We start from the raw sequence: 27,846 nt of genomic DNA, 5'->3' as shown, positions 1-27,846 counted from the left end.
ATGGGTGCCTACCTCTCCCAGCCCAACACGGTGAAGTGTTCCGGGGACGGGGTCGGCGCCCCGCGCCTTCCGCTGCCCTACGGCTTCTCCGCCATGCAAGGGTGGCGCGTCTCCATGGAGGTGAGGCGGCAGGGCCCGGAGGCTGGCCGCTGCACGCGGGAACCTGACGGAGAAAGGGCGCCGGGTCCTCTCCGGGAAGGGTCCCAGGCGGGAGCCCGCGGCCGGGGCGGCGACTTGAGGGGCGGCCGCGAGCGCGCGGGCCGGTGTCAGGGCGGCGGGCTCTGCCATGTGGAGAGCCGCCCTCCGCCCACTGGCCGCCCTCTCCCGAGCCTTCGCGCCATCCTCTCGTGCCAGCCCAGCCCTTCAGGCCGTAGGCGTGTGAGCGTTCGTGTCGAGGAACGGCGACCTGAGGGACTCTATTCGTTTATTTTTCAGGAAGAGCAGAAGAGATGCGAATGACTTTATTTTTTAATTTTAAAATGTGTGGCGTGAGAGGCCTCTTTGGGCGAGGGACTTGACAGTGGAAGGCAGCCGGGCAAATCGTCTTGCTTCGCCTTAACACCTAGGCGTTTGGCCCTGGGCACTGCATGTTAATTTCAGATGCTCCGTCTGACCTCCAAGAGTTGTCACTCTTTTCTACTATCTTTTCAGGGACTTTTACGACCTTTGGAAAGCATAAATTGTGTCAGTCATTAGTCTTACTTTTTTTTTTATTACTTGGGATTTTTTTCTCTCTCGGTATTTCTTTAAAACTTATTTGGTAATTGTCGTTTGCCTGTGCTTGTTGTGGATTAGCTTTCTGGATTTTCAGTTATTTCATCAATTTTTTTGACACAACCTATTGAGAGTTTTTTAAGGGAAATTTACTTTGATAAAAAAGAAGCTAACATCTGGATAAAAGGAGTAGAGTTGGGCAAATGGATGTGAAACTACGAAGACCCGGGAAAACTGGTAGAAAAGAAAGGGAAAAGAGACGGACATTATTGTCTTTTGTGAAGAGTATTGTGAAATCTAGACACGGGGACTAGGGAAATGCTCTCTATGGAATTGAGGGTTTATCCACCTACTAGGTGGGCTTCAGGTAACTGCCAAATTTCCCTTGGGAATTTTTTGAAATCCCCAGCTCCCCCCTGTGGTTAGTGCTGGAATGACAAGTGTGGATTTAAATGATTTGTTCTCAGACTCAAATTTTATAACCACAGCAGACTTTGATAATGGTTTTATAACTAGGAACAACGTTTCAAGAATTCAGGGCATCTTACCTGGTTTGATTACCACTTTTTTTGTGTGTGGTACTGTTTTTTTGTGGTTCTACCTCTGAACCACAACCCCGGCCCTATTTTTTTCTTTTCTTTTCCAGAACTGATGGTTGAACCCAGGAGTATTCTACCTCCGAGCTACACCCCAAGCCCTACTTTTTTTTACTAAGTGTTTTTTTTTTTTTTTTTTTTTGGATGCTGGGGATGGAACCCAGGGGCATTCTACCTCCGAGCTACACCTCCGGCCCTATTTTTTATTATTTTGAAACAGGATCTCACTGAGTTGCAAAGAACCTCACTAAGTAGTTGAGGCCCCACGAACCATGACCCTCCTGTCTTAGCCTCCCAAATGCTGGGATTACAAGTGTGCGCCACCACACCCAGCTTATTTTCAAATCTGAAACAGGGTCTTGCTAAATTGCTGAGATTGGCTTTGAACCTGCAATCTTCCTGTCTGAGCCTTCCAATTCCTAGGATTTGTGGCATGCCTGGCCTTTTTTTTTCCTCCTTTTTTTTTTTTTTTTTTTTTTGCGGTACCAGGGATGGAACCCAGGGACATTCTACCTATGAGCTGCACTCCTAGCCCTATTTTTATTCTTTATTTTGAAAATGGGTCTCACTGCGTTGCAAAGGACTTCACTAAGTAGTAGCTGAGGCTGTCTTGATACCTCAATCCTCCTGTCTCAGCCTCCAGAATGCTGGGATTACAAGCATGCGCCACCACACCTGGCTGAGAGAGGGTTTCTGGGGAACAAATCCAGGGGTATTCTACCTCTGAACTACATCTGAAGCTTTTGTTTATTTATTGCGGGTCTGGGGGTGGAACCCAGGGGCATTTGACCTCTGAGCTATACCCTCTGCCCTACTTTTTATTCTTTTATTTTGAAACAGGATCTCACTAAGTTGCAGAGGGCCTATGTAGCTGAGGCTGTGAACCGCGATCCTCCTGTCATAGTCTCCTGAATGCTGGGATTACGCCTGGCTCAGCTCTATTTATTTTGAAAGAGTATCTTGTTAAATTGCTGAAGCTGGCCTTGAACCTGAAATCCTTCTGTCTCAGCCTTCCAAGTACTGGCATTACAGGTATGCACCACCACATATGGTTGGTTACCACATTTACAGTTAGGAAATTGAGGCTTAGAAAGGACTCATACTGAGATGGGCGTGGTGGCGCACGCTTGTAATCCCCGCGCTTGGGAGGCTGAGACAGGAGGATCACGCAGGTTCGAAGCCAGCCTCAGCTGTTTAGTGAGGTTCTCAGCAACTTAGTGAGACCCTGTTTCCAAATAAAATATAAAATAGGTCTGGGAGTATAGCCTGGAGGTAGAAAGCCTCTGGGTTCCACCCCCAGTACCACCAAAAAAAAAAAAAGGACTCATACCTTAATGAAATGAATCTGTAGAATCAAATTGTTCAAGACACTAATTGGACACTTATCATGTGTCAATTTGAAACATACTATTCATATTTCTCAGTGATGCACAGTATAACTGGGTGCTTGGTGACTTTTTTGGGGGGGTGGTATTGAGGCATTCTACCCCTGAACTCTACCCTCAAGCCTTTTTATTTTTTATCTTGAAATAGAGTCTCACTAAGTTTCTGAAGACCTTATTTAGTTGCTCAGGATCTATGGTCCTCCTGACTCAGCCTCTAAAATACTGGAATTATAGGCATGTGCCATGATGGGTTGCATGGTGCATGGTTACTGTAATTGTGTTAGAAACAACATCAGGATATAGCTTTAAAAGGAAGGCCTTAACATAAGGCTGGGGTTTGGGTTATTTAGGAAGCCTGCAGGTTCCATTACTGTTGGCATTTTCTGTTTAAGTGAGAGTTGAAGTGAATATCTCATCTCACTTTTAAGGCTTTTTTTTTTTTTTTTGGGTGGTACTGGGGTTCCTGGAAGCCCTTCTACCTCCGGGCTACACTCCCAGACCTATTTTTACATTTTCATTTGGAAACAGGGTCTCCTAAGCCAGCACGCACGGCTGGCTTCGAACCTGCGTGATCCTCCTGTCTCTGCCTCCCAAGCGCGGGGATTACAAGCGTGCGCTACCACGCCCGGCGACTTTTAAGGCTTTTCTTTCAAGTTTTCCACTTCTTTCTGTATAATGGAAATGGGTTTTCCATTTCTTTGGAACTCTTTATAGTTTTCTCTATGGATTGAGTTGCTTGGATATTCTGGAATTCTATGTTTTAGCTTGCTGCACATTTTCCTTTATTTTTGGTTTCTCCTCTGGTAATTAGAAAATGGTTTGGGGTCGTGGTGGTGGTGGTGGTCAGGGACTATTTGGATTTTGGAGATCTTGCTAGACTATTTCTTAGATCCTAATATTTCTCCTGAGAGTTAACTAATAGTATTGATCTTTTTTTTTTTTTTTTTGGTATTGGGGATGGAACCCAGGGGCATTCTACCTTCAAGCTATACCATAAGCCTTATTTTTTAGTCTTTTTTATTTTTATTTATTTATTTTATTTTTTATTTTTATTTTTTTGGAGGTCTGGGGATGGAGCCCAGGGGCATTCGACCTCCGAGCTACACCCCCTGCCCTATTTTTTATTCTTTATTTTGAGACAGGGTCTCACTGAGTTGCAGAGGGCCTCACTAAGTAGCTGGAGCTGTCTGTGAACTGCAATCCTCCAGTCTCAGCCTCCCGAATGCTGGGATTACAAGCATGCACCACCACACCCGGCAGTCTTTTTTATTTTTGAAACAGGGTCTCACTGAGTTGCAAAGAGCTTTGCTAAGTAGCTGAGGTTGTCGACAAACAGCAGAGTCCTCCTGTCTCAGCCTCCCGAATGCTGGTATTACAAGTTTGCGCCACCATGCCCAGCACATTAGATTTTTTTTTTGTGTGTGTGGTACTGGGTATTGAACCCAAGGGCATTTGACCTTTGAGTTACACCCCTAGCCCCAATTTTTTTTTTTTTTTTTTTTTTTTTTTTTTTTTTTTGGTGGTGCTGGGGTTCCTGGAAGCCCTTCTACCTCAGGGCTACACTCCCAGACCTATTTTATTATTTTTTGGAAACAGGGTCTCCTAAGCCAGTGAAGCTGGCTTCGAACCTGCGCGATCCTCCTGTCTCCGCCTCCCAAGCGCGGGGATTACAAGCATGCGCCACCACTCCCGGCCCTAGCCCCAATTTTTAATTAATTCCTGTGTGTGCGTGTGGGGGGGGGTACTGGGGATGGAACCCAGGGGCATTCTGCCTCCAAGATACACCCCCAGCCCTTTTTTTTTCCTTTGTTTTGAAACAGTCTCACCGAGTTGCAAAGGGTCTTGCTAAGTAGTTGAGGCTGTCCCCGAACTGCCATCCTTCTGTCTCAGCCTCCTGAATGCTGGGATTACAAGCATGCACCACCACACCTGGCTTAATTATTTTGTTTTTATTTTATTTTATTTTTTTTGGTGGTACTGGGGGTGGAACCCAGAGGTTTTCTACCTCCGGGCTATACTCCCAGACCTTTTTTTTTTTATATTTTATTTGGAAACAGGGTCTCACTAAGTTGCTGAAAGCCTCACTAAGTAGCTGAGGCTGGCTTCGAACCCGTGTGATCCTCCTGTCTCAGCCTCCCAAGCGTGGGGATTACAAGCATGCGCCACCATGCCTGGCCCCTGGCTTAATTATTTTTTATTTTTTATTTTTGGTGGTACTGGGGTTCCTGGAAGCCCTTCTACCTCTGGGCTACACTCCCGGACCTATTTTCTGTATTTTTGAAACAGGGTCTCTTAAACCAGGGCTGGCCTCGATCCTCCTGCCTCTGCCTCCCAAGTGCAGGGATTACAAGCGTGCGCCACCACGCCCGGCATTGGCTTAATTATTTTGAATCAAGGTCTCACTGAGTTGCAAAGGGCCTTACTAAGTAGCTGAGGCTATTCGTGAACCACAATTCTTCTGTCTCAGCCTCCCAAAGGCTGGGATTACAAGTGTATGCCACCACACCCAGTTTAGAATTATTTTACCCCTTCTCTTGAGGCAAGGATGGCAGAATTCAGTAAGCTGGACTTTTTTTCTTTTATCTGCCTTTCTCCCATTCCTCTTGCTGTGGAATTAGGATTTTTGTTGTTGTTGTTGTGTTATTGTGGCATGAATCCAGGGGCATTCTACCTCTGAGCTACACCTCCAGCCTGATTTTTATTTATTTATTTATTCATTTATTTTTGTGGTACTGGGGGTGGAACCCAGGGGCTTTTCTACGTCTAGGCTATACTCCCATACCTATTTTATACTTCATTTGGAAACAGGGTCTCACTAAGTTGCTGAGACCCTCACTAAGAGGTGAGGCTGCTTTCGAACCTGTGATCCTCTTGTCTCAGCCTCCCAGTCGCTGGGATTACAAGCATGCGCCACCACGCCCAGCCTGATTTTATTTTTAATTAATTAATTAATTGGTTAGTTATCTGTGGTACTGGGGATTGAACCCAGGGGTATCCTACCTCTGAGTTACACCTCTAGCCCTTTTAATGTTTTTGTTTTTGTTTCCTTCAGTACTGGGGATGGAACCCAGGGTCATTCTACCTCTGAACCCACAGCCCTATTTTTGTTCTTTATTTTGAAACAGGGTCTCACTGAGTTGCAAAGGGCCTCACTATAGCTGAAGCTGTCCACAAACCGTGATCCTCCAGTCTCAGCCTCCCAAATGCTGGGATTACAGCATGCACCACAACACCCAGCTTCTATTTTTATTCTTTATTTTGGTACAAGATGATAGAGGCATACAAGTACACATCACTCATTTAGCACCCAATTCCCACCCCATTTTATTTTGAAACAGGGTCTCACTAAGTGGCGGAGGGCCTTGATACATTGCTAAGGCTGCCCTTTAACCTGTGATCCTCCTGTCTCAGCCTCCCAAGTACTGGGAATACAAGCATGTACCACCATGCTCAGCTTTTATTTTTTATTGTGAAATAAGGTCTCACTAAGTTTCCAGGACTGGCTTTGAACTTGTAGTCCTCCTGTTTCTGCCTCCCAATTACTGGCATTACTGCATGTGCCATTGCCCCCAGTAAGGGTTGTTGTTGATGTTAGTGTTGTTATTGTTGTTTTGCAGTACTACGGATTGAACCCAGAGGCATTCCCGAGTTGTATACTCCCTGCCCTATTTTTTATTCTTTTTTTGAAACAGGGTCTCACTGAGTTGCAAAGGGACTCACTAAGTAGCTGAGGCTGTCCTCGAACTGCAATCCTCCTGTCTCAGCCTCCCAAATGCTGGGATTACAAGCATATACCACCATGCCCGGCTTCTACTTTCTATTCTTTATTTTGAAATAGAGTCTCACTGAGTCACTGAGGCAGGCCTCAAACCCACCATCATCCTGTCTCAGCCTCCCAAGTACTGGGATTACAAGTGTGTGCCACCCCATCCAGTTAATTTGATTTAGTGTGTGTGTGTGGGGGGGGTACTGGGAGTGGAACCTAGGGGTTTTTCTACCTCTGGACTATACTCTCAGACCTATTTTATACTTTATTTGGAAACAGGGTCTCACTAAGTTGCTGAGAGCTTCACTCAGTAGCTGAGGCTGGCTTTGAACCTGTGCGATCCTCCTGTCTCAGCCTCCCAAGCGCTGGGATTACAAGTGTGCGCCACCATGCCCGGCTACATGGCTACATCCAGTTTAGATCTTATTTTTTGTGTATGGCACTGGGGTTTGAGCCCAGGGCACTCTGTTTCTGAGCCCAAGAAACAGATCTTGCTAGGTTGCTGAATCTGGCCTCAAACCTGTAATTCTCTTGTCTCAGCTTCCCAAGTACTGTATTACAGGTATGCAGCATGCCTTGCTAGGTCTTGGTATTTTTTTAATTAATTAATTAATTTATTTATTTTGCGGTATCAGGGATGGAACCCAAGGGCACTGTACCTCCGAGCTATACCCCCAGCCCTATTTTTTAGTCTTTTTTTGGGGGTGGTACTGGGGTTCCTGGGAACCCTTCTACTTCCAGGCTATACTCCCAGACCTATTTTTATACTTTTTTATTTGGAAACAGGGCCTCTTAAGCCTGCACGGTTGGCTTTAAACCTGCTCGATCCTCCTGTCTCCACCTCCCAAGCAGGGTGATTACAAACGCCACTACGCCAGGCGTTAGTCTTTTTTTGTGTGTGTGTGTGTGGTACTGGGGGTGGAATCCAGGGGCTTTCTATCTCCGGGCTACACTCCCAGACCTATTTTATATTTTATTTGGAAACAGGGTCTCTTAAACCAGTTGAGGCTGGCTTCAAACCTACATGCGATCCTCCTGTCTCAGCCTCCCAAGCATAGGGATTACAAGCTTGCGCCTACAAGCCCGGCTAGTCTTTTATTTTTGAAACAGGATCTTACTGAGTTGCAAAGAGTCACTGAGTTGCAAAGAGTTTCACTAAGTAGATGAGGGTCCTCCGGTCTCCGCCTCCTGAATGCTGGGATTACAAGTCTGCGCCACCACGCTCAGCACTTGATATTTTATTTTTTAATTTTTTTTTTTTGCAGTATTGGGGATGGGACCCAGGGACATTCTACCTCTGAGCTACACCCCCAGCCCTATATTTTAGTCTTTATTTATTTATTTGTGTGGGTTTGGGGATGGAACCCAGGGGTATTCTACCTTTGAGCTACACTCCCTGCCCTAGTTTTTATTCTTTATTTTGAAACTGGGTCTCACTGAGTTGCAGAGGGCCTCACTAATTAGGTAGCTGAGGCTGTCCACCAACTGCGATCCTCGGGTCTCAGCCTCCCGAATGCTGGGATAACAAGTGTGTGCCACCACGTCCTGCTTAGTCTTTATTTTGAAACTGGGTCTCACTGAATTGCAAAGGGCCTCACTAAGTAGCTGAGGCTGTCCATGAGCCACAATCCTCCTGTCTCAGCCTCCCAAATGCTGGGATTACAAGCATGTGCCACGATGACCAGCACTTGATATTTATTTTTTAATTTTTATTTTTTGCAGTATTGGGGATGGAACCAGGGGCATTCTACCTCCGAGCTACACCCCAGCCCTATATTTTAGTCTTTATTTTGAAACAGTGTCTCACTGAGTTACAAAGGGCCTCACTGAGTAGCTGAGGCTGTCCTTGAACCCCAATCCTCCTCTCTCAGCATCCCAAATGCTGGGTTACAAGTGTGCTTCATCATGCCCGACTTAGGTCTTGATTTTTTTTTGGGGGGGGTGGTATTAGGGATGGGACCCTTCTTCCTCTGCGTTACGCTCACAGACCTATTTTATATTTTGTTTGGAAACAGGGTCGCTTAAGCCAGGAAGGCTGGCTTCGAACCTGCTCGACCCTCCTATAAGCCTGTGCCACCACACCCGGCCAGGTCTTGATATTTTAAAGCAATGTTTAAAGTTTCAGAGTTAATGTTTATATTTTTTGTGGTAAATTTTATCTTCCTACTTTTTTTTGCAGTGCTGGATATAAGTTTATTCTTAGTATTTTGTTATTTTTGGTGTTTGTGTATGTGGGGGTGTAGCTCGGAGGTAGAATGCCCCTGGGTTCAATCCTCAGTACCACAAAAAAATAAAATAAATAAAAAAAAAGGGCTGGAGATATGGCTCAGTGGTAAAGCATCCCAGGATTCAATCACTAGTAACACACACACACACACACACACACACACACACACACTTCATGTACAAAACACACGTAGTTAACATCACACTGGTAAAAGACTAAAAACATTTTCCCCCTAAGTAAAGAACAAAGCAAGGATATCTGCTTTCACATGCAATTCAACATTGTACTGGAAGTTCTAGCAAGGGCAATTTGGAAAGACAAACAACATTTAGACTGGGAAGGAGGATGGGAAGGAGTTTGCACATTACATGATTTTATATATAGAAAATCCCAAAGAATCCACTAAAATTTACTATTAGAACTAATAAGTTCAGCAAGGTTGCAGGACACAGATCAATACACAAAACTCAAATGTATATCCATCTACTAGCAATGAACAAGTCAAGAAAGTAAGAAAGCAAATCCATTTAAAATAGCCTTAGAGCCGGGTGTGGTGGTAAACCCGGCATTCTTTTGGAAGGCTGAGACAAGAGGATCGTGGTTCGCGGACAGCTTTATTAGCTCCTTAGTGAGGCCCTTGCAACTCAGTAAGATCCTGTTTCAAAATGAATAAAAAAATAGGGCTGGAGGTGTTATTTGGAGGTAGAATACTCCTGGGTTCCATCCCCAGTACCACAAAATAAATAATAAATAAAATACCATTAAGACAGGGATGGTGGCTCATGCCTGTAATTTTAGTACTGCGGAGGCTGAAACAGAAGGATCACAGGTTCCAAACCAGCCTCAGCAATTTAGTGAGGCTTTCTGCAATTTAGTGAAACCCTGTTTCCAGACAGAAAATAAAACAGGGTGAGCCTGGTGTGGTGGTACATGCTTGTAATCCCAGTACTTGGAGGCTGAAACAGGAGGATCACAGGTCAAAGCTAGCCTTGACAACCTAGGCCCTCTGCAACTTAGACCCTATTTCCAAATAAGAAATAAAATCTGGCTGGGGGTTTAGCTCAGAGGTAAAATGCCTCTGGGTTCAATCCCTGGTGCTACAAAACAAAACAAAAAACAATGAGGTGTAGCTTGAAGGCAGAATGCCCCAGTTTTATTCTTTATTTTTGAAACAGGGTCTCATTAAGTTGTGAAGAGCCTCACTAAGTAGCTGAGGCTGGCCACGAACCTGGGATCCTTCCTGTTTCAGCCTCCCAAGTACTGGCATTACAACGTCCAGCCCTTTTTATTTTGAGATAGGGTATTCCTAAATTGCTCATGCTGGCCTCCTCATGTACCACCACACCTGGCTGTAGATGATTTCTTACCAAATTGAGGAAGTTTCCTTTTATATTCTGGCTGCTAGGTTTTTCTATTATGAATGGGCATTAAATTTTGACAAATGCAGCTGGGCCTAGTGGCGCACACTTGTAATCCCAGTGCTTGGGAGGCTGAGACAGGTGGATCGCACAGGTTCAAAGCCAGCTTCAGCTACTTAGTGAGGCTCTCAGCAACTTAGTTAAGACCCTGTTTTCAAATGAAATATAAAATAGGTCTGGGAGTATAGCCTGGAGGTAGAAAGTCTCTGGTTCCACCCCCAGTACCACCAAAAAAAAAAAAGCCAAATGCTTTTTTTCTATTGTGATAATCATTTTGTTTTTGTTCTTTATTCTGTTAATATGTTATATGACATTAATTGATTTTCAAATGTTAAACCAACCTTACTTTTAGTGTATCTATTCCACTTGATCATTGTGTAATCTTTAAGTGTCATTGGATTTGGTTAGCTACTATTTTGTTTAGGCTTTTTTTTTTTTTTTTTTTTTTTGTAGTTATGGAGATTCAACCCAAGAGCATTCTTCTTCCAAACTCTACTCTCAGCCCTTTTATTAGTATTGAAATAAGGTTTTACTGGGTTCCCAAGAGTCTCACTACTTACTTAAATCTTAGCCTCCTAAGTATTGAAGTTATAGGTGTGTGCCATCATGTCTGGCTTTTGTTGAGGATTTTTGTGTTTATATTCATAAAAAATATTGGTCTATAGTTTTCTTGTGGTATATTTGTCTGGTTTTGATATCAGGATAATATGGCCTTAATAGTATGAGTTGGGTAGTGTTTGTTACCTTCTTTTATAAGTTTTGGAATTGTTTGTAAAGAATTGGTACAGTTGTCCTTTGGTATTCCTAGAGGATGGGTTTCAGGATCCCCTGTGGGTACCAAACTTGGAGTAGTCTCAAGTCCTTTGTATATAATGTTATAATATTTCCCCAAATATAACTTTTTCATATGCTCTCATATATTTTAAGTTATTTCCAGATTGTTTTATAATACCTAGTACATTAAGTCTGTATGTGCTTAGTACTGATGGAATTACTTTTTGTTTTCTTAAATAGTTTTGATTCATGGTTGGTTGAATCCAGGACCTCTAAGCTACACTCTAGCCATTTATTTATTTATTTACTTATTTATTTATTATACTGGAGATTGAATCCATGTACCTTCTGCCTCCAAGCTACATCCCCAGTCCTCCTATTTAATTTTTATTTTGAAACACGATCTCACTGAGTTGCCCTTACTAAGTCGTGACTGGCTTCAAACGTGCAATCTTCCCAAGTACTGGGATTATAGGTCTGTCCTACTATGCCTAGTTTATATTGTGTGTGTGTGTGTGTGTGTGTGTGTGTGTGTGTGTGTTGAACCCAAAGGCATTCTGAACTGTACTTCTAGCCCTTTTTTTTTTTTTTCTTTGCAGTACTGGGGATGGAACACAGGGGCATTCTACCTCTGAGCTATAGCCCTGTTTTTTATTTATTTTGAAACAGGGTGTCACTGAGTTGCAAAGACCCTCATTAAGTAGCTGAGGCTGGCTGAGAACTGCAATCCTCTTGTTTCAGCCTCCCGAATGCTGGGATTACAAACATGTGCCAGCATGTCTGACTCCTTTTTTTTTTTTTTTTTTTAATTTTGAAACATTCTTCCTAAATTGCAAAGGCCTAAGTTGCATAGGCTGGCTTTGAACCTGTGATCCTTCTGTCTCAGCCTCCTAACTACTGTGGTTACAAGAATGGGCCACCTGACCAACTTCTTCTAGCCCTATTTTATTTTTTTTATGGTTCTAAGGATTGAATCCAGGGGCATTCTACCTCTAAACGACACCCCTCCAGCCTTATTTTTATTTTATTTTATTTTATTATTTATTTATTTATTTTTGCGGTACTGGGGATGGAACCCAAGGGCTTTTCTACCTCTAGGTTATACTCCCAGACCTATTTTATATTTTATTTAAAACAGGGTCTCACAAAGTTGTTGAGAGCCTCACTAAGTAGCTGAGGCTGGCTTTGAACCTGTGCAGTCCTCCTGTCTCAGCCTCGCAAGCACGGGGATTACAAGCATATGCCACCACGCCCAGCTACTTGTTTATTTGTTTTATTGCAGTACTAGGGATGGAACCCAGGGACATTCTACCTCTGAGATAGACCCTCAGCCCTATTTTTCATTCTATATTTTGAAATAATATCTCACTGAGTTGCAAAGGGCCTCACTAAGTAGCTGAGACTGTCCATAAATCCGGATCCTCCTGTCTCAGCCTCCCAAATACTGGGATTACAAGTGTGTACCACTACGCCTGCCTTTTTTGTTTTTTGAAGTTGCTGAGGCTGTCTGCAAACCTGTAATTCTCCTGTCTCAGCCTCCCCAAATACTGGGATTATAAGTGTGTGCCACCATGCCCGATTTATATTACTTTAAAAAAAAATTTTTTTTTTCTATACTGGGGATTGAACCCAGAGGCATTCTATCTCTGGGCTATACCCCCAGCTCTGTTTTTTATTCTTTATTTTGAAACAGGGTCTCACTAAGTTGTGGAGGGCCTAAGTAGCCGAAGCTGACTGGGAACCTGGATCCTCATGTCTCAGCCTCCTATGTACTGGAATTACAAGCATGTGCCACCACATCTGGATAATTTTTTTTTTTAATTTTGAAACAGCCTCAAACCAGGTGTGGTGTACACTTTTAATTCTAGTACTTGGGAGGCTAAGACAGGAGGATAGCAGGTTCTCTGTCAGCCTTAGCAACTTATTAAGATCCTCCATAAATTAGCAAGACCTTGTTTCAAAATAAAAAACAAAATAGGGCTGGGGGTGTATAGCTCAGGGTTAGAATCCCCAGTACCACAAAAAGAAAGAGACAGAATGAACAAAAGAAACAAACAGGCTCTCAAAAAATTGATGAGGAGTTGGGCGTGGTGGTGTACGCTTGTAATCCCAGTTCTTGGGAGGCTGAGACAGGAGGATCACACAGGTTCGAAGCCAGCCTCAGCAATTTAGTGAGGCTCTCAGCAATTTAGTGAAACCCTGTTTCCAAATAAAGTATAAAATAGGTCTGGGCGGATAGCCCGGAGGTAGAAAGCCCCTGGGTTCCACCTCCAGTACTGCCCAAAAAAAAAAAAAATTTTTTTTTTTTTTTTTTGATGAGGGCCTTGCTAAATTGCTGGGGCTTGCCTTGAATCTTCCTGTATCAGCCTCCCAAGTTGTGGGATTAAAGGCATGTACCACCATGACCATCTTGTGGGTATATTTATAACTTTAGGAGATTGGCATCAGGGAATATAACCAACCCTATATTAATAAGGGTGCACTGATTACCTTGAAGGTCAGAAAGGCTGTGGGGTATATGATTCAGCAAGGCAAGGCCTAGTACTCAGACTCGGGTGACTTGTTTGTATTCTGAGTCATGTCTTCCAGACCATCCCAGTGGTTATTGTATTATGATATATCTGGGAAATGAAGATAGTTGTCCTGAGATAGTTGGGAACTCACCATCTATCATAGTCTGTTTTGTGTTGCTATAACAAAATACCCGAAGCTGGGTACTTTATAAAAGAGGTCTAGCCAGGCGCGGAGACAGGAGGATTGCGCAGGTTGGAAGCCGGCCGTCCTGGTTTAAGAAACCCTGTTTCCAAATTTTTAAAAAAGTATAAAAATAGGTCTGGGAGTGTAGCCCGGAGGTAGAAGGGCTTCCAGGAACCCCAGTACCACCAAAAAAAAAAAAAAAAAAAAAAAAAATTAAAAATAAATAAATAAAAGAGGTCTAGCCAAGCACATTGGCTGTAATCCCAGCTACTGGGGAGGTTGAGCCTGGAGGACTGCAAGTTGAAGGTCAGCCTGGGCAACTTAATGAAATCCTGCCTCAAAACTTTAAAAAGGGCTAGGAATATCTGGGTGTGGTGATACATACTTGTAATCCCAGTACTTGGGAGTCTAAGACAGAAGGATCTCAGGTTTCAGGACAGCCTCAGCAATGTAGTGAGACTCTCAGCAATCTAGCAAGACCCTGTTTCCAAACAAAAAATTTCTAAAAAGGTATGCATATGCAGCTCAGAGGTAGAATGCCCCTGGGCTAAATTCCCATAACCACCAAAAAAGAAAGAAATTAGGGGGGGGGGCTGGGAATGTAGGTCAGTGGTAGCAGGCTGGAGGGCTTGCCTAGTATGTGCAAGGCCTTGGGTTCAACCCTCAGTATCACACGCATGTTTATTAATTCACAGTTGTGGAGGTCCAAGAGCCATGGTGCTGGAAACTGCTCACCTCTGGTGAGGGCTTCTTAGCAGGTGAAGGAACACATGCCAAAGAGATCACTTGGCATGATAGGAAGTGAGAGGCGGGGGAGGGGTCTGTCTCCCTCTTTATGACAGCCCAGTCTTGTGGAAACTAATGTACATCTGACCCACTCCTGCACATGAGAGTTGACCTGTTGATGTGGCCCCCATGACCACCTCAACACCACCACACCAAGGACCAATCCTCCAGCACATGACAACCCTTATCAAAACCATAGTACTTAGGTATGTGTGGTGCGCATTGGGAGGCTAGGGGTCAGTCTCGGCTACTTAGGCCCTTTGCAACTTGATGAGACCCTGTTTCAAAATGAAACAGGCCCCTGGGTTCCACTCTCAGTACTGAAAAAAAAGAAAGGAAGGAAGGAAGGAAGGAAGGAGAAGAAAGAAATAGGGCTGGGGGTGTAGCTTGGAAGAGGCAGGATGCCCCTGGGTTCCATCCCCAGTACTACAAAACAAACATAGTACTATCCTACTCAGATGTAGAACCCTGCCCTGTTGAAGTAGCATTAGTGCCCCTTGCTGTAAAGAAATTTAAGACAGCTTCCTTTCCTATTGGTTTAAAGTCCAATTTTGGACCTAGGACTCCCTTTACCCTTAGGGGATGTTGGATACCAATACAGGTAGAATCTGCTGAGTGTCCAATTTTTAGTAGAGGCAAAAACCACTGAAAGAATATAACAGACAAATGGGAAAGAGGAGAGTGGGGGAAGAAAAAGCATTGGGAGGGATAGGCCAGATGTGGTGGTGCATGCCTGTAATCCCAATACCTGGGAAATGCAGACAGGAGGATTGCAGATTTGCAACCAGCCTCGGAAATTTAGCAAAGCCCTTTGCAATTTAGACTCTGTTTCAAAAATAGGGCTGGAAGCTGGGTGAGGCGCACACTGGTATCTCAGCATGAGACTGAGGCAGGAGGATCACAGTGGACTGCCTCAGCTACTTACTGAGGCTCTTTGCAACTCAATGAGACCCTCTTTCAAAATAGGGCTGGAAGGTGGGTGTGGTGGCTCATGCTTCTAATCTCAGTACTTGGGAGGCTGATACAGAAGGATTACAGGTTGTGGTCCTCCTCAATTTACACCTTGTTTCAAAATAAAGAATAAAAAATAGGACTGGGAGTGTAGCTTAGAAGAAAATGCCCCTGGGTTCAGTCCCTGGTATAGCCACACACACAAAAGATAGGGCACTCTGAGGCAGACCTGCTTACCATTTTGCTGGGAAAGAAAGGAAGTATTGGTGTCAAAATATAGTATAGCCGGGTGTGGTGGTGTACACTTGTAATCCCAGCTTTCAGAGGTGGAGACTGAAGGGGTATCTTGGTTTGTTCAGGACAGCCTCAGCTACTTAGCAAGGCACTTGGCAACTCTGAAACCCTGTTTCAAAAATTAAAAAGACCCGGGTGTGGTGGCACACAGCCTGTAATGCTTGTAATCCCAGAATTTGGGAGCCTGAGACAAGAGGATCACGGTTCAAGGTGGCACACAGCCTGTAATGCTTGTAATCCCAGAATTTGGGAGCCTGAGACAAGAGGATCACGGTTCAAGGACAGCCTCAGCTGCTTAGTGAGGCCCATTGCAACTCAATGAGACTCTTTCAAAATAAAGAATAAAAAATAGGGCTAGGGGTGTAGTTCGGAGGTAGAATGCCCCTGGGTTCCATCCCCAGTACAAATAAATAAATAAACAAATAAATGGCTAAAATGTAGGGCTGGGATTTAGCTCAGATGTACAGTGCCCCTGGGTACCATCCCTGGTACTGCAAAAAAAAAAAAAAAAAAAAAAAGTACATACCATAATTCTAGTACTCAGGAGCCGAGTCCTGAGGATGGCAGGTTAGAGGCCAGCCTGAGCAATTCTAGCCAGATCCTGTTTCTAAATAAAAAGAGCTGAAGGTATAGTTTAGAGGTAGAATGTCCTTGGGTTCAATCCCTCCCCCAATAGAGTAGAGTAGTTGGGGAATAGTTTGAGTGTTAAGAGAAGTTATAAAGGTGGGTAGAGATAAGTCGGGCGTGGTGGTGTATGCTTGTAATCTCAGCATTTGAGAGGCTGAGACAGGAGGATCAAGGTTAGCCTCAGCTGCTTTGTGAGGCCCTTGCAACTCAATGAGACTCTGTTTCAAAATAATGAAAAAATAGGACTGGGGTTTTAGTTTGGAGGTAGAAAGTCCCTGGGTTCCACCCCCAGTACCGCAAAAAAAAAAAAAAAAAAAAAAAAAAAAGGGTAGAGATGATTAAGTGTCTTAAAGGAAAGAAATCCAGGAACAGTGTGATGAAAGCTATCAAGGGAAACTCAGTAGGACTCAGTGAAGGATGGTGGAAGACAGCCAGGAAGTTAAGGATCACTGGTATTAGTTGTTGGCTGTGCACATGTATGTGGATATGTTAAGATTCCACTGAAGAGCAGGGCTCCGTGGTGCACGCTTGTAATCCCAGCGCTTGGGAAGCTGAGACTGGAGGATCGCACAGGTTCGAAGCCAGACTCAGCTACTTAGTGAGGCTCTCGGCACTGTAGTGAGACCCTGTTTTAAATAAAATATACCCCCGCCCCCACACACACACGAAGACTCCACTGAAAGAAATAAGACCTGTAGTGAAAGCCTTGTTTTTTTTCTTTTTTCTTTTTCTTTTTCTTTTTAGACTTCTGAGTTAACTCTTTATAAGAACTTTTACATAGAAGAGAGACATCCTGTAGAAATGGGCACTTGAAAGTGTAGTATCACCATTATAGTTCTTCACAGAATCCAAGAGAACTTTCAGAATCAGTAGCATGGTTTGTACTATTTAAATTTTTTTTTTTTTTTTTTTTTTTTTTTTTTGTGAGTCTGGGGATGGAACCCAGGGGCATTCAACCTCTGACCTATACCCCCTGCTCTGCTTTTCCCCCCTCTCCCTCCCTCTTTCTTTCTTTCTTTCTCTCTTGATTTCTTTCTTTTGTGGTACTGGGGATAAAACCCAGGGGCATTCTATCTTCGAGCTACACCCCCAGCCCTATTTTTTTATTCTTTATTTTGAAACAGGGCCTCTGAGTTGCAAAGGGCCTAAATAGCTGAGGCTGCCCTGAATCACAATCCTCCTGTCTCAACCTCCTGAATGCTGGGATTACAAGTGTGCCCCACCACACCCAGCTTGTACTATTTAATTCTAACAATGCTTTGGGAGAGTGAAGGCTGCACTGTGGCTTATTTGAATTGCTATTTGGTTGTTATTTTCTTTGTTAAGCAAGGTCTTGATGGAAAAGAGATTGAGATTAGGAGTTAAAGAGGAAATGTTAATTTAGGAAGAGGAGTCTGAGGTGAAGGGGAGTTTAGATAAAGCTACGGAAAGCTTTGTGGTAGCATACTGAAGATGAAGTAGTTCTGAAGATAAAACCACTGAATGTAAACTTGTGTGGGAAAGATTTGCAACAGGCTGTATTTTTGTACTTAGGAGTCAATACATAGTACAGAAAAAAATGCTGAATGAAAGTAGTGGCCATGCTCAACATGATCTCAAACATTCTGTGAGTAATAGTACTTAATAGTTCTTATTCAGGTGCAAAGAAAGCAGTTAGTGGGGTTATACAAGGTTTGATGAATTTTTCTAGATTGCTAAGAGACAGTGTTGAAATACTTGGCTCTGGCTCAGAAAGGGACAGGGAAAGCCAAGTATAAAGGTTATGAGAAAAGCTATAAAGGGAAATTGAAGTGCTTACAGAGATGGAATATTTCCAAGTGAGAATATAGATCCAAAAACCTCACCAAGAGGTGGAGTCAGCTTGTCACAGTGGCAGCTCCTGTACTCTCAGTGCCTGGGAACCTGAGACAGGAAGATCATATGTTCTAGGCCAGTGCATGGTAACTTGGTGAGAACCTATTTCAAAACAAATAAAAGCTAGGTGCAGTGGGACACGCCTATAATCACAGTACTTGGGGAGCTGAGACAGGAGGATCTCAGGTTCTATGACAGCCTCAGCATTGTAGTGAGACTCAGCAACCTAGAGACAGTTTCCAAACAAAAACTAAAGAGGTGTGGGGGTGTGGTTTAGTAGAAGTAGAATGTCTCTGGTTTTAATCCCCAGTACAGTAAATAAATGAATAAAAAAGTAAATACAAATAGGGCTGGGGGGAATATATATCAGAGGTAGAATACCCCTTGGGGTGTGTGTGTGTGTGTGTGTGTGTGTGTGTGTGTGTGTGTGTGTGTAATTATATCCTTTTGGCTAGTAGAGAGACTTGAAGGAACATTGGGTTCTTAGTGGGATGGGATGGGGCAAAGTAAGGCACAGCACACAGTTACCTAGCTCTCAACAGTCTTGGTTGAACCTTGGCTTTGCCCCTAACATTGTGGCAGAATTTTGTGGTTAGAACAGTATGATCAACCTTAGCCTTCCAGCATAACAGTGTGGCAGGTCAGTTACCTCCTTCTTTCTCTTCAAGTGTGCTGTGCTATTAGAGTGGAATGATAGAACATTTACATCTGGGAGTAGGAGATGGGAAGGCCAATTTCATGAGGTATTGTAAATTCTAGTTAATAGGGATGAAACTCAGTATAATTTAATAGTTTTATTTGTTTGGAAGATATTTTATAAACCTGTCCTCTGCCTAGCCTGAGGTTTAAGTTTTTGGGATGAGACAAGCTTTTTTTTTTTTTTTTTTTTGGTGGTACTGGGGTTCCTGGAAACCCTTTTACCTCTGGGCTAAACTCCCAGACCTATTTTTATACTTTTTTATTTGGAAACAGAGTCTCTTAAGCCAGCATGGCTGGCTTCAAACCTGCGCGATCCTCCTGTCTCCGCCTCCCAAGTGTGAGGATTACAAGTGTGCGCCACTACACCTGGCGATAGCTTATTAATTTCTAGTGCTTTCACTTTGTTTTGTGATTCTCCTGTAAACTTTTCAGCTTGGTAAGGCTAAGCTTAGGTCTCTTTACTGTCTTTTAACATTTTCTTCCTTTAAGATCACTAATTAAAGAACAAGTCTGAAAGTGACTTTAAGGAACTTTATTATGATTCTCCCTGTAGTTTCCACAAATCCAAACTGGTCAGGTCTAGGTTAGAATAGATAAATATTCTGTCATCTGGACTGAGATTTGGCAGAGGCTATTAGATTACAGAAGCAGTGATCTATTCTTTTTCTCTTCCTTTCCTAATCCTTCTTTTGTCTCCCTGCCTTCCTTCCCTTCTCTGCCTTTTTTTTTTTTTTTTAATTCCATCTTCCTTTCTCATTTCTAGGCCATATATATAGCAACCCAGGGAAGGGCAAGTGATGTAAAGCTATGAAGGCAAGCCTTAGGACCTGAGGTACAGGAGGAAAAGTACTCTGACCTTGAGACATGCTAATTATGCTCTTTTCCTAGGATGCTCACAACTGTATTCCTGAATTGGACAGTGAGACAGCCATGTTTTCTGTCTACGATGGACATGGAGGTAACTTTTGTAGATCATACTGGTAACATTCTAGCACCTCAGTTCCAGATTTTTTTTTTTTGTGTGTGTGTGTATGTGGTACCAGGGATGAAACCCAGGGTTGTTCTGCCTGTGACTACACTTCCAGCCCTCCCCCCCCCTTCCGGTCTGAGGGTGGACCCAGGGGCATTCAACCTCCATGCTATACCCCTTGGGCTATTTTTTAATTTTTATTTTTATTTTATTTATTTTGTGGGTCTGGGGATGGAACCCAGGGACATTCAACCTCCAAGCTACATCCCCTGCCCTATTTTTTATTCTTTATTTTGAAACCGGGTCTCACTAAGGTACAGAGGGCCTCACTAAATAGCTGAAGCTGTCTGCATTATTCTTTATTTTGAAACAGGGTCTCACTAAGTTGAGTGGGACCTCACTAAGTAGCTGAGGCTGTCCACTAACCACGACCCTCCTCTCTCAGCCTCCAGAATGCTGGGATTACAAGTGTGTGCCACACCCAGCTTTTTTTTTTTTTTTTTTTTTTTTTTTTCCTTTTTTCTTTCTGGTACTGGTGATGGAACCAAGGGGCATTGTACAATACCTCCGAGCTACACCTCTAGCCCTGTTTTTTTTTTTTTTTTTTTTTTTTTGGTGGTACTGGGGATGGAACCCAGGGGCCTTCTACCTCCAGGTTACACTTCCAGACCTAATATATATATATATATATATAAAATATATTTTGAAACAGGGTCTCTGAAGCCAGCTGAGGCTGGCTTCAAACCTGCGCATCCTCCTTTCTCAGCCTCCCAAGCGCAGGGATTACAAGTATGCGCCACCACACCCGGCTTATTTTTAAGTCTTTTTATTTTTTGTGGTACTTTTCCACCTCTAGACTGTACTCCCAGACCTATTTTATACTTTATTGGAAACAGGGTGTCACTAAGTTGCTGAGAGCCTAAGTAGCTGAGGTTGGCTTTGAACCTGTGTGATCCTCCCGTCTCAGTCTCCCCAGCGCTGGGATTACAAGTGTGCACCACCATGCCCGGCTCCCAGCCCTGTTTTATTTTTTATTTAGAAACAGGGTCTCCCTTAGTTGCTGAGAGCCTCACTAAGGTGCTGAGGCTGGCCATGAACCTATGATCACCTGTCTCAGCCTCCCAAGTACTGGGATTATAGGTGTGCACCACCATGCCTTGCTTAGCTCTGGATTTTATAGGAAAGAAGTGGACCTTTGATTTTTTCCTTTCCAGGATTTTGGGATGTTTCCCTAGGGTGTTATTTTCTGCCTGGTACTATTTTTCTCTTTCCCCAGTAGGGCATCATGTTGATAATATAATCAGTCTTTGAATTCACCTAAAAATCTTCTCTTTACATTACCATTTATCTTTTACTTTTTAACTGATGAACTGAAGAAAAGATATGGGAGCTGGGCATGGTAGCGCACACTTGTAATCCCAGTGCTTGAGACGCTGAGACAGGAGGATCTCACAGGTTCGAAGCCAGCCTCAGCTACTTAGGCTCTCAGCAACTTAGTGAGACCCTGTTTCCAAATAAATTATAAAATAGGGCTGGGGTGTAGCCCAGAGGTATAAAGCCCCTGGGTTCTATCCCCCAGTACCACACATACAGAAAAAAAGATATGGGATATATTATACTCCTGAGAAAGGTGATAGTAAAATCCATTTTCTGAGGCAGAACCTCCCAGACATTGCCTTTCAGATAGGTTTTAGGTGTGCTAAGGTGTTTTTTTTTTTTTTTTTTTGCGGGTCTGGGGATGGAACCCAGGGGCATTTGACCTCCGAGCTATACCTCCTGCCCTATTTTTTCTTTATTTTGAAACTGGGTCTCACTGAGTTGCAGAGGGCCTCGCTAAGTAGCTGAGGCTGTCGGCGAACCGTGATCCTCCAGGTCTCAGCCTCCCAAATGCTGGGATTACAAGTGTGCGCCACGACGCCTGGCTGTGTGCTAAGGTATTGATTCCCCTCTACTCTTGGTGTTTACTCTAATATGACATTTAATTATTATTTTACTTTTTAAATTTGCAATACTGGGGCTTAAACCCAGGGCCTGGCGCATGCTAGGCAAGTGCTCTTCTACTGAGCTACGTCTCCACACTTTTCTTTTTTAATTAATCAAATAATTTTGTGGTTCTGGAGATTGAACTGAGGGGCATTCTACCTTCAAGCTACGTCCCCAGACCTACTTTATTTTTTATTTGAAAATAGGATTTTGCTAAGTTGCTAAAGCTGGACTTGAACCTGAAATTCTCTGTTTCAGCCTCCCAGGTACCTGTGACTCTTTTTATTTTGAGACAGGATCTTGCTAAGTTACCCACTCTGGCTTTGAGTTTGCAAGCCAAAACTTCCCAAGTAGTGGGATTATAGGCAAGTGTTACCATGTCTGGTTTCTATCACTTTTTTTCCCCCCTGTATTGGGGATGGAACCCAGGGGCATTCTACATCCAAGCTACACCCCCAGACTCATTTTTTCTTCTTCTTCTTTTTTTTTTTTTGAAACAGGGTCTCACTGAGTTTCAACGGGCCTCACTAAGTAGTAGCTGAGGCTGTCCGTGAACTGTGTCCTCTCTCAGCCTCCCGAATGCTGGGATTACAAGCGTGTGCCACCACGTCTGGCTATTCTTTTTAGTTTGAAACACGGTCTCACTGAGTGGCAAAGTGCCTCAGTAAGTAGATGAGGCTGTCCACGAACTGTGATCCTTCTGTCTTGGCTTCCCAAATGTTGAGATTATAACTGTGTCACCACGCCCAGCTCTTCTATCTCTTTTTATGTGTGGAAAGCAGTGCTGCAGATGACCCTAACCTTTCTTTTAGGGGAGGAAGTTGCCTTGTACTGTGCCAAATATCTTCCTGATATCATCAAAGATCAGAAGGCCTACAAGGAAGGCAAGCTACAGAAGGTCTGTTCACCTATACTGTTCATTTTCTACTTGTGTGGATTTTCCTACCCTTGGCCTTTCCTTTCTTTTTGCCTCCTAGCTACTGCTTATTTACTGCTTTTCTTCTAAAAAGCATTCTGTGCCTAAAGCAAGCTTATTCCCACTTGAGTATTTTAGACCTGTCTCTGAACTGTTTTACCTGTGTCTTCTAGTGTAGTGGGCTTCATTTGAATTTGCATTCCATCTTTTTGCCTAGGATTATATCTGGGGGTATAATTCAGTTTTTTTTTTTTTTTTTTTTTTTTTTTTTTTTTTTTTACCCACTGTACTTCTTGCCTTATACTATTTTGCTTTTATCCAGGCTTTAGAGGATGCCTTCTTGGCTATTGATGCCAAGTTGACCACTGAGGAAGTCATTAAGGAGCTGGCACAGATTGCAGGGAGACCCACTGAGGATGAGGATGAAAAAGAAAAAGTAGCTGATGAAGATGATGGTGAGTGTGGCATGCATAGCCTGTGTGAAAAAAAAAGAATTCTAAGACAGGATGGCTCCTAAGGACTTGGGGAGCTCTCACATTAAAGAAACCTATGGTGTTTTTCTACACTGTATATGCTTATGAAAACAGGGAGAGCTGGGCGCCGTGGCGCTTGCTTGTAATCCCAGCATTTGGAGGCTGAGACAGGAGGATCTGGGTTGGCAGACAGCCTCAGCTAGTTAGTGAGGCCTTTGCAACTAAGTGAGACCCTGTTTTAAAATAAAAAGACTAAAAATAGGGCTGGGGGTGTAGCTTGGAGGTAGAATGTCCCTGGGTTCCATCCCCAGTACCAAAAAAAAAAAAAAACCAGGGAGAGAATTCATCTTTGTCGTGTGCCTAGTATCATAGTTATAAGCATTTCTCCATCATTATCTTTTGTCATTGTGATGGGGCCTTCCTGATTCCTGTTGTAATTATTTATGTGGCCTTTTTTTCAAGACTGGAGCAATCATTATCCCCAATAGCCAGTCATTAAGCTAGACCCTAGGCCTGGAATAGTATTGTTGGCTTCTTGGGTCCTCTGCCAGAGTAGGGGTTTCATCTTAACAGTAGCAAATAAAAGATGAGAAGGGAAATATAATGACTCATGTGCCTTTGACTAAGGAAGGGTGAAAGATAGATCAGAAGAGGTCTATGGAGAAGGGATCTATGAGGCATTCTTCTGAGACTTGATAAATGAGAGGAGCCTCAGAATTGGGAGGTTGTGGGAAGTTGGAACTCTTGTTGCAGGGGATGTTGAGGTAGTGAGAGGGCTGGTAGCATGAGGAGTCTGGCATGGGGGCTCTGATTTAGCCTCTTCCCTGCAGTGGACAACGAGGAGGCTGCATTGCTGCATGAAGAGGCTACCATGACTATTGAAGAGCTGCTGACACGCTACGGGCAGAACTGTCACAAGGGCTCTTCCCACAGCAAATCTGGAGCTGGGACAGGCGAGGAACCAGGCTCCCAGGGCCTCAATGGGGAGGCAGGACCTGAGGACCCATCTAGGGAAACTCCATCACAGGAAAATGGCCCAACAGCCAAGGCCCACAAAGGCCTTTCCTCCAACTCAGAACGTGGGACTGAGGCAGACCAAGTTGGCGAGCCTGGCACTCCTACTGGTGAGGCTGGGCCTTCCTGCTCTTCAGCTTCTGACAAGCTGCCTCGAGTTGCTAAGTCCAAGTTCTTTGAGGACAGTGAGGATGAGTCAGATGAGGCGGAGGAGGAAGAGGAAGACAGTGAGGTAAGGGCATGTGAGGGCAGGCAGATGTTGAAGTTGTAGAGAGGGCCAGTTTGGTTGCCATTTGTAGAGGCAACCTATATTGACAATTTTTCTCCTATATTGACATCAGTCCCCAAGACCCACTGTATTCTGAGCTTTATATTTCTTGAATGCCTTATCTCTACCATCACAGGTACTATTAACTCTTCTTTCTTTGCTGATCCTATAACAGATATAGTTCTGGCCTTGCAGATTCTGTCTCCTAGAGAGAAAACAAGAAGGCAGCTGTTACTTTGGATGTTTGGGTGTTTCTTTCTCTGGACAGTTTATTTTCTGGCTACATTGCCTAGAAGATGCTTTTGGCTGGCAGCCCCAGCCTTCCCCTGTGCTGCTTGCTTTGTGACTGCTGGGCCCTGTTCAGGAAATCAATTGTATTCATCCTATCCCTTTCCCCTCCTCCAGTTTTTCTTGATCATACAGTTGTGTGTTTTAGTGTTTTGAGGACCTGCGTTTAGTCAGGACCTCAGTGTTCTAAGTATGAGTGAGGAGAGGGGCACAGGGCATTATCCCAGTCTCAGCAACCTGGTATTCTGGCAGGAATGCAGTGAAGAAGAGGATGGCTATAGCAGCGAGGAGGCAGAGAATGAAGATGATGAGGATGATACCGAGGAGGCTGAAGAGGATGATGAAGAGGAAGAAGAAATGATGGTGCCTGGGATGGAAGGCAAAGAGGAGGTGTGTGGGGAAGTGGATCAGTGAGTCTGGAAAAGCTGAGGCAGGCATGAATCCTCTGAAATAGAATTCTCTTGATTTCTTAGTATTGAAGTCGTGTTCTGCAAGGGAAGCTAAGTGGCAAATGTTTTGGGCAAAATTATCTTAAAGAGGGAAGGAAGCCAGGTGTAGTGGCTCATGTCTGTAATCCCAGTACTTGGGAGCCTAGAATGGATAGCAGCTTTGAAGACAGGTTTAGCAACTTACTGAGGTCCTTAGCAACTTAGTAAGATCCTTTTTGGAAAAAAAGAATAACATTGGACTTGGGGGCCAGGGATGGTGGTGCACACTTGTAATCCAAGTACTTGGGAGGCTGAGACAGGAGAATCACAGGTTCAAGGATAGCCTCAGCAAGTAGTGAGACTTGTATCAACCTAGTGAGACCCTGTTTCCAAATAAAAATAAAATACGGCTGCGAGTATAGCTTAGAGGTTGAATGCCCCTGCACTTGAGCCCCAGTACCCCTCCCTCCACAAATTAGATTGAAGGTGTAACTCATAAGTATAATGTCCCTGAGTTTAATCCCCAACACCACAAAAAGAGGAGTGGGGAGCATGCTATTGTTTTTGTACATAAAATCTGTGCTTTTCCTGTTTGTAAAGCACTCTAGCGTAGGAGACTGGCCGGGAGTGCACCAAGGAGGGCTCCTGTCCAAACCTAAATGCTTCCCCCTTTTTCTCCTTAAGCCTGGCTCTGACAGTGGCACGACAGCAGTGGTGGCTCTTATACGAGGGAAGCAGTTGATTGTAGCCAATGCAGGAGATTCTCGCTGTGTGGTATCTGAGGCTGGCAAAGCTTTAGACATGTCCTATGACCACAAACCAGAGGATGAAGTGGAGCTAGCACGCATCAAGAATGCTGGTGGCAAGGTCACCATGGATGGGCGTGTCAATGGGGGCCTCAACCTCTCCAGAGCTATTGGTAAGGGTCAAGAAACCATGTGAAAGCCTTCTGGAGTTTTGCTTCTGTCCCAGACTACACAATAGCAAATTTCAATCTTCATAGCCTTTGTACCTTTCAGTATACTTTATATATTCTGCCTCTTTCTTTAAAATATTCTTGTGAAATAGCTAAGATCAGTATTATCTTTAGTACCTTCTGGATGATGCAAAAGATAGGTGAGAGATTTACTTTTAAGTCTCTGATGACAGGGCTGAAACTAGAAAAAATCAGACTTTGGTTCTCATTTCCACTGAATTGTAGAACCTTTTAAAAGAGAAGAGCAAATTCCAGTGTTTGGCCTGCTTCAACACAGGTCTTTGGGAAATATTCAAACCACGTGCTTAACCAAACCTTCCTTTTCTTCAGGAGACCACTTCTACAAGAGAAACAAGAACCTACCACCGGAGGAACAGATGATTTCAGCTCTTCCTGACATCAAGGTGTTGACTCTCACCGATGACCATGAGTTCATGGTCATTGCCTGTGATGGCATCTGGTGAGCACTGGCAGAAGGCCCTTTGTGCCTGTCTGCAGCATTACTTCTGTAGAGCTCAGAGCTGCTGTAAGATTAGAGTCTAAACAGATTTCTTGGTGAATTATCACCACCAAGCCAAGGCAGAACTGAGGAGAATTTCTGTAGGTTGATCTGGGCCACCACCTCTGTCTACACTCCTCTACTCTGCCTTGGTGGAACCAAAGAAGATTCTGATTGTTGTTTTTGACCCCAGGAATGTGATGAGCAGCCAGGAAGTTGTAGACTTTATTCAATCAAAAATCAGCCAGCGTGATGAAAATGGGGAGCTTCGGTTATTGTCATCCATTGTGGAAGAGGTGAGTCTAAAGGTAGAGGAGGAGGTATCTGGTCTGTACAGCTGAGGTTTTCTCTTGTCACTTTGGCTGGGACCAGAGCCTGGGAGCACTATTAATTACTGACAGACAGCAGACCCTGATTACAAAGTTCCACTTTCCTTTAATGTCTCTGACAGCCTATGCTCAGAGACTAGCAGGGGGCCATTTTGTGGCACCTCTTGCCCATTCCTCTCTTTCCATCACCCTGTCTCAGCAGAGCCAGCCCTCTTGTGGTACTCTAGGTTCCCAGGAAGGTGTTCAAACCCTGTGGCTGAACTGCCCCATCCATTTTGTAGCTGCTGGATCAGTGCCTGGCACCAGACACTTCCGGGGATGGTACAGGGTGTGACAACATGACCTGCATCATCATTTGCTTCAAGCCCCGAAACACAGCAGAACTCCAGCCAGAGAGCAGCAAGCGGAAACTCGAGGAGGTGCTCTCTGCTGAAGGAGTAGAAGAGAATGGCGACAGCGAGAAGAAGAAGGCCAAGCGGGACTAGTGGTCATCTAGACCCCTGCCCACCTAGACTGTTTTCTGAGCCCTCCGGACCTGAGACTGAGTTTTGTCTTTTTCCTTTAGCCTTAGCAGTGGGTATGAGGTGTGCAGGGGGAGCTGGGTGGCTTTCCTCAGCCCATTCCAAAGAGGGCTCTCTCCATACAGCAGCCTGAGAGCCTCTGCTGTCCTCCCCAGCCTCCTCCTTGCTCCTTCCGGCTCATCACCGGTTCTGTGCCTGTGCTCTGTTGTGTTGGAGGGAAGGACTGGCGGTTCTGGTTTTTACTCTGTGAACACTTTATTTAAGGACATTCTTTTTTATTGGCGGCTCCACGGCCCCCAGCCGCTTGCACCCGCTCTCTGTTATACACTTTCAATCAACACTTTTTCAGACTAAAGGCCAAAACCTAATCGTGCCCCTGGTGTCCTCTTTTCT

At 44.1% G+C, this 27,846-nt stretch overlaps 1 protein-coding gene across 1 annotated transcript; it reads left to right on the top strand.

The window, feature by feature from the left end:
* On the top strand, window positions 1-27,417 carry PPM1G (protein phosphatase, Mg2+/Mn2+ dependent 1G; the record flags this gene model as incomplete). Its single annotated transcript, XM_080712018.1, has 10 exons — window positions 1-120; window positions 19,677-19,746; window positions 22,554-22,639; window positions 22,980-23,112; window positions 23,961-24,376; window positions 24,953-25,090; window positions 25,813-26,047; window positions 26,435-26,564; window positions 26,797-26,899; window positions 27,214-27,417. 10 exons carry the CDS (start codon window positions 1-3, stop codon window positions 27,415-27,417), a joined length of 1,635 nt encoding a protein of 544 aa, XP_080568144.1.
* Between the last annotated feature and the right edge of the window lie 429 nt (window positions 27,418-27,846).

This window comes from Muscardinus avellanarius (genome assembly GCF_963383645.1).
Source record: "Muscardinus avellanarius genome assembly, chromosome: 15".
In the NCBI taxonomy this organism is placed as follows: domain Eukaryota; kingdom Metazoa; phylum Chordata; class Mammalia; order Rodentia; family Gliridae; genus Muscardinus; species Muscardinus avellanarius.
Note: the sequence above shows the minus strand (reverse complement) of the source record. Positions and strands in the feature narration are given on the sequence as shown.